Source organism: Callospermophilus lateralis, chromosome 13, assembly GCF_048772815.1.
Source record: "Callospermophilus lateralis isolate mCalLat2 chromosome 13, mCalLat2.hap1, whole genome shotgun sequence".
Classification (NCBI taxonomy): domain Eukaryota; kingdom Metazoa; phylum Chordata; class Mammalia; order Rodentia; family Sciuridae; genus Callospermophilus; species Callospermophilus lateralis.
The window spans coordinates 76,598,296-76,606,812 of record NC_135317.1 but is presented as its reverse complement, the minus strand read 5'-3'; the positions used below and the strand labels follow the sequence as shown (position 1 = coordinate 76,606,812).

At 53.7% G+C, this 8,517-nt stretch overlaps 1 protein-coding gene across 1 annotated transcript; it reads right to left on the bottom strand.

Moving 5' to 3' along the window:
• Positions 1-5,678: 5,678 nt before the first annotated feature.
• Blacat1 (BLACAT1 overlapping LEMD1 locus) lies at positions 5,679-5,780 on the bottom strand. Its single transcript, XM_076831624.1, has one exon. It carries the CDS (start codon positions 5,778-5,780, stop codon positions 5,679-5,681), a length of 102 nt encoding a protein of 33 aa, XP_076687739.1.
• Positions 5,781-8,517: the final 2,737 nt, after the last annotated feature.

Genomic DNA, 8,517 nt, shown 5'->3' with positions numbered 1-8,517 from the left:
GCTGGCTCAGTGGTGCATGCCTATAATCCTCCTTCTTTGGGAGGCTGAGACAGGAGGATCCTAAGTTCAAGGCCAGCATGGACAACTTAGACCTTGTCTCAAAATAAAAGAGGTGGGTATGTAGCTCAGTAGTAGCACACCCCTGGGTTCAATCCCCAGTACCAAAACAAGACAAAACCCCAACAGCTTCAGGAAGGGGATGTAGCTCACTGGCAGAGCACTTGCCTAGCATGTGCAAGGCTCTGGGATTGATCCCCAGCATCTTGGAGTAGGATAGGGGGATCTTAGGCTCCTGAAGGAAGTAGCTGAATAGGGGGAGTCTGCTTTCCAGCCTAGAGAATATATGCTGCCCTGTTTTGGCCAGAAAAACTGGACAAAGACATGAAGCTATTTGTCCTAGCCCTAGTTTTTTGGTGGGGTTTAGATGCCCCCGCAAAGATCTGACTGTGAATTAACCAAACTTAGTTTTTTTTTCCTTTGCAGGAGACCAGAGCTTGGCTCACACCACAGGATATTCCTCAGAACCGGGTCTGGTTTTCCCCAGAAGGGCAGCAGGCTCAGTCATGATCAGGCGAGAAAAAGACCCTCAATAGTGGCTCTTCCTAGTCCCTCGGCAGCAGCCTCCCAGGTGACCATAGGGTTTGGGCACGGCTTCCCAGGCGACCACGGAGTTTTGATTGCCCAGAAAGCATGAACTGGGTACCGAAGCCAGGTGGTAAACCAGAGGCTCCATAGTGCAGGGGCAAACCCCCGAGCAGATGCCCCTGCCTGAGGGGTGACTTTCCTTATCACTTCGCTCCTCTCAGGCCTCTGGGAGAAGGTGCTGTGTTGGGGGATGAGGGCAGAAGGCAGCCTGGCCTCTCTGGAACAGAAAGTCAGAGCTTTGAGCATCATGAACAACGGGATAAAAATAGCAGCATTGCCATGGCAACAGAGGCTGGGAGAGTCCTGAGGATCTGTCTGGGTCCTGCCATCTCCCCCTCCCACCTTCCTCCGCCCCTCAGATGGAACACTGGAATGAGCTGAGAGAGGAGAGAGGGCTACCCCAGATGGGGAGACAGCCCAATAGCCCAATAGGAAAACCCTTGAATTCCAGACCCTGGGGCTTTCTGCCAGAGCCCAGATGACCCAGACTTGGGGGTTCCTGGATTTGGGAATTTCTTCCTGAGCATTAAGAGTTCCTCCAGGGATGGCCTGGGCAGCTCCCACCTCCTGTCCTGCTGGGTGGTCTCACCACCTGGGCTTCCCCATGAAAAGACAGGGTTTGTTTCCTCTTCCAGGTGTATGGTTCAGACCCAGGGGAATTTGGAGAAGGGGCCCCAGGCAGGACTGACCAGACAACCCTGGCACAGTGGATGGCCCGAGGTGGGTGAAAGGTACTCTAACAAGCCAGACACCCTGGCCCTAGGGTGTTTAGCAACCTGGACTTGGGGAGCTGTTTGTACTGGGAACAGGATGATGTCAGGAAGAGTGTTCATTCCTTGGGAACAGATTCTGGTTCTTGTGGACCAGGCTGCCAGGAGTCCACTGGACACAGCCATTTCGAGATTCCCTTCTCAGATAACAGCCTGTCTTCATGATTGTGAACCAAGTCCGTCTCCAAAAGTTCAAGTCATATCTGGACACATCTGACACAATGTGCCCGTGTAGTGTGTGCCTTCCCATGAGGTAGGGAGCGGGAATAGTGGCTCTTCCTTTTATGGAGGAGGTTGGGAGAGTGGAAGCAATTTGCTGTGGATTGAAGCCAGCCACAGAGGAGCACTGGGAGTTGCGGCTCTCCATTCCAAAGACCGTCATGAGTGCAGTGCACCCCATTGCCAGCACACGCTCCAACACTGGGCACCGTGCACATTCAGTCTTGTGCAAGGAACAAATTTCAGCCTGAGGTGCTTCCCCTTGCAGAAGGTAAGTGATGAGATGGGGGGTTCCATCAGCTTAAAGATGGGCTCATGGTCATCTGTGTAAGGGGAATCCCTAACAGGGGTTACCTACTGGGGCAGGGAACAGGCCCTTGAGATATCTTCTAAATCTCCTGAGCATCTGTAGGAGGAAAGCAAGGGAGGGAAAGAGAAGACAGCACAAATGGTATATTGTAGTCAGAGTATGGGCCAGCAGACTTATTCCCTTGGACCTGGCTATAGAAAGGAAGGGTTCTGGACCCCGCTGGGGGTACATTCTAGCAAAATCTCTGGGTGATTCGGCTTTCCCTCTCACTTGCCCAGCATTTCTCAGATCTGCCATATCTTTGGCCCACCCTCCCCACATATTGGCCATCTGTGCAGAGAACATCCACTGTAGAACAGGATCCCTGCAGCCCTTCTGATCCCATGGCCTCGAGCCTCACTGATGCTCAGTACCCAGAACTCCAAAACTCTGGACTGAGAAGGGGCTTTGAGGATATGAGGGCAGTCACCTTTACAGTTGAGAAAACTGTGTCCCAAACACAAGGCTTGACTAGACTAATGTTCAAAAAGAAGTGGAACCCAGGAGACCTGACTCCCAGCTCCTGGCCCTCTGTCTCCCACTGTTAGTTAAATTATTGCCCCCCCCCCCCAAAAAAATACTCTCCATTTATATTTCTATGGACCCATTGGCTACATTCAAAAAGTCTCTCCCTGGGAGTAGAGAAGGAAATGACATTCTAATAAAGAATTCAACTTAAGACAAGAGGCCCCTTGGGGCTCATGGGCCAGGGTCCCAGAAAACACTCAATCACAAGGATCCCAAGCACTGTTCACACTTGTTTTCCTACATTTAACAGTACACAGCTCAACGGGGTTATGGGCATGGGAAGTTTCCCTTTAGAGATGGGGAACACTAAGGCCCCCCACTCTTCTTTGAGGAGGACTCACTTGGAGAACTCTATACCCACATGCCTGAGCCTCACCCTAAGAGCTCAGTGGCCCCAGCTCAAGTAGAGTCTGGGAAGGACCATGGATTGGCCTTCCCTTGAGCAGGGAATAGAGGGAGTTTGAAATGGAAAGGGCAAAATTATCCAACTAAATCCCTGGGAAGGAGTGAGACTCTGCAGGGCAGGAAACAAGGCCACCAGGCCCATCCCAGAAGGAACAGGGCAGAGGAGCCTGGGCTAGAAGTCAGTAGCTCAGCACGCAGGCGCTGGGCCGCTTCAGCCTTTTTGGGTTTTACCTGCCCTGGGCTCACCCAAGGGCATAGAGGTGGGTACAGGTTTCTAGACTGTTCCCCAAGATCCCGAGGAGCAAAGTTGCCCTTTCCCTGAGGACTCAACAGGGAAAAAATAAGGTGGTGGCTGCTAGGAGCTGCTGTGCCTTGGCCCTGACCAGCTTGAAGGTCAAGGACAGCTATGGGCAGGTGCCCGCTAGGCCCACACTCAGAATACCTTGGCCTTGGGACCCCACCGTGTTCCCATAGCAGGAGTCCAAGATATCCAGAGTCCCTCCTCGGCCAAGGGCGTTCTCCTAGGGGCAGCGGCTCTGCATAGGCACCCAGCCAAACTCCTGCAGCTGTGATCCTGGCCAAGGACTGCTGGGTGCACCAGGGAGAGCTGCTCCATGCCACCTCCCCCACCAGCCTGCGTTCTCCACTCTCCTGACCTTTCCTGGGGGTGAGCCCATGTGGTTAGGACACAACACCCAACACCTCTCAGTGGTGGGGATACGATTTCATCCTCCACCATCATAGGAGTGGTTTCTCCAGGGCTGCAGCCATGTGGGCCACGCTAGGGACACATGCTCTCAGGGGCAGGCTGTCTGGCTTCTGCATCAAGATAGCCCCCTGAAAGCTTTGCTGCCCAGGTCTTTGCTTGACCCAAAGCCTCTTCTGTCCATGAGGACAAAGAACCAGGGAGGGGGCTGGGATTGTGGCTCAGCGGTAGAACGCTCACCTAGCACGGACGGGACCCGGGTTCAATCCTCAGCACCACATAAAAATAAAATGCATTGTGTTGTGTCCATCTACACCAAAAAATAAATATTAAAAAAAAAAAAAGAAAAGAACCAGGTAGGTGTTCTTCTGTCCCTTGTGACCCCACTGGCCTTTACTGCTGAATCTTGCTGTTAGCTTGAGGGAAGGACTTCTGTTTATAATTCTTTGGATATAAAAGGAAATAACAGATTGTCGCGGGCTGGGGCTGGGAGGCAGGGGCAAAGGAGGGGGTTGGAGGATGGAGGAAAGAACTCTTAAGCTGCGCTGCGGCCTCACCAAGACAACCTTGATCCCACCAAATCTGCCCAGAGCCCAGGAAATGCCCGAGTGTGGGCGTGGGCTGGGCAGGCCAAGGCTGCCAGGTTCTGCAGAGGCCTCTGTCCTCCCACGTTCCAGGGAAAGGGGAGTGCAGTGCTCCTTCGGCCCTTCGGCCCTGACCTCCCACACCAGGCCACCTGCTTATCTGTCTCTGGATGCTGGTGGGGATGTGATGGGTCCTGCGCTGGTCGTCCCCTGAAGATGGCAGCGGGTCTGCTGAAGCAACAGAATCTGCTTAGAGGGTCTCTGTCACTGGCTTTCTTGTCCATGAGCCCCCCACAGCACCAGGTCCAGGCATGATGACCAAAGGGGCGGAGAGGCAAGGAGGGAGGGCGAGAAGAAAGAATGAGGGAAAAGAGGGAAAGAGAGGGAGGAAAGGGGAAGGGTTTTCTTTTGTCTCCTACCTCCAGGAAATGAGCTGGGGAAGGGGTGTCGGAAACAGTGCCAGAGGGTTGATGGGTGGGACAATGAGGGGAAAAGTCAAGGGAAGTCCAAGAGGTTCCCCCGACCCTAAGTTTCCCCTGAAGGCACCACATGTCAGCATCCCCGCCCCCCATGGCTCTTGAGAACAGAAAGGCAGGGTGAGGCAGGGAGATGGAATAAATGGGAGTCACAGCTTAGTCCAGCAAAGGGGCCCACAGTCTGGCCCCTGGTAGACAGTCCCTGAGAAGGGGATCAGTGCCTGGGAGGCAGGTCCGTCCACATCTGTGCTGCTGCCAGGGAGGCACAGGCCTCAGGGAAGTGGGTGGGTCAGGGCCAAAGCACAGAAAGACTGCCTTGTGCTGGACAGAGAGAGAGCAGGGTCACTGCTGCCCGGCCTCTGTGTCCAGCTCTACCCTCCACCTCAGGCCTGGTCCACATGGCCCAGGAGGACATTGGGAAGGAGCCGGGAAGGATTCATCTCTCACCAATGCTGCAGCCCCAGGTCCTGGGGTCCCCACAGAGACCCCATGCTGACTTGGAGGTGGTCATTTCATACCTCCAAGTACCAGACAAGCCTTAGCCCTCAACCAGGGTCCACAGGGCTGCTGGGTGGTTCTTTGCTGGAGTTTCCTATTGAGTATCAGCTCTCCTCATCCAAGGCAGAGTGTCCCTCCCAGGAAGGTTATTCTGAGAAAAGTCCCCAGAGCTTTCAGGGCAGGAGAGAATCTCTACTCCGTGGCCTCCCTGGGGCTTTTCAGTGTCTGCAAGGCAAGTGGAAGGTCCTGGTCTCCCTTTGTCCAGTGGAGACCTCTCTCCAGGGAGGTCTGAAGATTGAAAGCAACTGGGTGTGGGCATGAGGATGCCCAGGAGGCATTTAGGAGGCGGATGCCCTCAGGTTAGAGTCTGGCCAAGCAGAGAGAGAGGAGCAGCAGCTCAATCATGATGCAAGATGCTTCCTGCTGCCCGCTTCAGCAGCAGTGGGCAGCTTCAGGCCCGGAACCTGCTAGGGAGTGACAAAGGGGCCCTGGCTCTGCTCACACCGCTGTTTCCCGCTCTCTGTGAATGTCCTCCTTCTTCCTCTTCATCTTGCAGAAGCCGTGGAGGCCACAGAAGCAGGCAAAAGTGAACTGGGGCATGCCCTGGGCCAGGCTGGGGGACGCTCACCAGAGAAGATCTGTAGGGAAGGCAGCAGGGAAGGGGGCAGGAGAGAGGCAGGAAGAGAGAAGCGAGCTGGGGTTAATGTTCCCAGAACCCTTGGGACTCGCCAAGCTGCCCAGATCCCTCTCACACCAGCTGGGGGAGAGTCAAGCCACCAGATCACCACCTCTTTGAAATATCTGTTTCCTGATCCACCTGGAGCTGATGTCATCCAAGAGAAAGCCCAGCTACTGCCCGCTGTCCCCACCCTCTGCCTCTCCTGTCACCACACACCTGTGGTTGTGCAATAGGAAACAATGGGCTCAAAATAAGCTCTGGCCTGTGCCATCTCACACAGGTTCAAGATGGGGAGGGGTCGGCTTGCTCCTTTAGGTTGCACATCCGATGATCCAAATGTGGGACTTTGGGGAGCTTGAAGAAACTCCAGCAGATTCTACTTTGTCGCCTGGAACTGATTCACGGACTCCTCCCTTCCTTAACAGACCCAAGCTGTCTGACACCCTTAGGGAAATCTATAGGAAACAGAACACGCGTCCTTTCACTGCCTAGAGTAACACGCACCCCCAACTCGCCATGCAGAGAACAGACAGCAAAGCCAGTTCTTTTAGTCAATAGGCTATTTTTATTTAGGACATAGGTTGGGCAAAGGGGTTGGGGGCTCAAAACGAAAGGGAAAGACCTCCTTTCTTTCCTAGTCCAAAAGTCAGTCTGAGCCAGGTGCTTGGTGGCAGATGCCTGGAATCCCAGAAGCTCAGGAGGCTGAGGCGGGAGGAAGCCCAGTTCAAAGCCAGCCTCAGCAACCTATCGAGGCCCTAAGCAACTCAGCGAGACCCTGTTTCTAAATAAAACACAGAAAGGAGCTGGGGATATGGATCAGTGGTTAAGTGTCCCTGAGTTTAGTCCCTGGTACCAAAAAAACAAAACAAAACAAAGTCAGTCTGAGGCACAGGCTGAGCTGGACTTGCCCTGGTTGGGCACACTGGGCTCCACCTCTGACTCACATGGTGCTTGGCCCAGGAGCCAGGCAGGGGCCACTCTGCAAGAGCATGGCTGGGGATGGGAGGTCAGTTCAGTCCTTGAGGGTGCCCCTTTCTCCAGGCTCGTACTCTGGTTTCCCTAGCTGCACCCTCTGCACATTCCCCCCATTCACCTCTCTGCCCATCCTGTGCAGTGGACCCTGTGGGGGGAGCAGAGGAGCCAGTTCAGGCAGGACACCTGCATGGCATTCTGGGTCTGCTGGGAGTCTCCTCTCTCTAAGAAGAATGCTGGCAGCAAGTGGGTGAACGAGGCTTAAAGGGGCTGTCAGAGGGGTTTGGAAAGAGGATGCAGGCGGGACCTCCCTTCACCAGCAGGGATGCCCTGGCTCCAAATTTGAGGCCCACATGCAAAGGGGCTCCACTGTCCCTGAGAAATTTGGCCTGACCCAGGTGGTGGCTCTCTGGACACCTCCCCAAGTCTGGCCAATCTTATCCCTTTGGCCAAATTCTTCAGCTTCTCCAGACAGCAGAGATCCCCACCAAGCACAGTGCCTGCTGCGGAGCTGGGTCCTGTCAGGATATTTCCCTCCCTCCCTCCCTCTCCCTCTCAGCATCCTGGTAATACAGCTAATAGCTGTAATTAATAGGTGCAATGCGTTTCCAATGGCCAGCTGGGTGGGCAGGAGGCCCAGCTTGAGTCAGCACGGGTAGGTAGGCTGTTATTTAATAACCTGCTTTCCAGCACCATTTACGCACCCACTCTGGTGGAGTATATATAGTGAGCAGAGAGCAATCTCTGGGATATATATAGACAATGCCGAGACACAACTACAATATTTCTAGATTCATCTACTGCAGCTATCTCTGGATCCCTCCCATGACAAACCTAGAGAGATAGGGATCTGAGCTGGAGCTTAAGTGGCCTACGTTATTCTTGACTTTGACGCTGGAATGCTGTGTCACCCTGGGCAAGTAGCTGTACCTCTCTGGCCCTTCATTTCCTCACTTCAGTGTGTCATGAGGTTACTTGAGGTTAACATTCAGACCCTAAATCTAAGGGACTAGAAGGGCACTGGGAATCCTAGCCTTGGCAGGAAGAAGGGAGAGGGAGAGCAAGAGGCTTCTCTTGCCATCAGTAATTGTAATGCATACACTTCCATGCCAGAGGTATAGGTCAAGGACACTGTCAACAAAATACCCCAAGATTACAGAAAAATATATGGAGCAACCCACAGTATAACACAGACGATCTGGGGGAGGAACTCACATCTAAAACCAGCATGCAGTGGTGCACATCTATACTCCCAGCAGCTTGGGAGGCTGAGGCAAGAGGATCGCAAGTTCAAAGCCAGCCTCAGCAATTTAGTGAAGCCCCAACAACTCAGCAAGACCCTGGTCTCTAAAGAAAATCTTTTAAGAAGGGCTGGGATGTGGCTCAGTGGGTAAGCGTCCCTGGGTTCAATCCCTGGCACCAAATAAAATAAATAAATAAATAAAAACCTGGCAAGTAGCTTTGACCATCATGCCCTCCCCCAAGTCTGGGTGCAGTGCAGGGTCTCTGGCCCCAGGATATGGAGGTCTTTGTCCCTCTTCCCCCAGGTCCTCTCCAATGCCCGCTCTTTCTTCAAAACAGCAAAATATACCTCCTTAAGTGACTATTGCTCCCTGAAGGAGGGACAGGACCAGAATCCTGAGTCCTTGGCTCAGCCCACCCTGTAAGGAAGGCTGGGAAGGGCCA

Coding starts and splice junctions, on each gene's coding strand:
- Blacat1 (XM_076831624.1), bottom strand. CDS start 5,780: ATGCCCCAGTTCACTTTTGCCTGCTTCTGTGGCCTCCACGGCTTCTGC.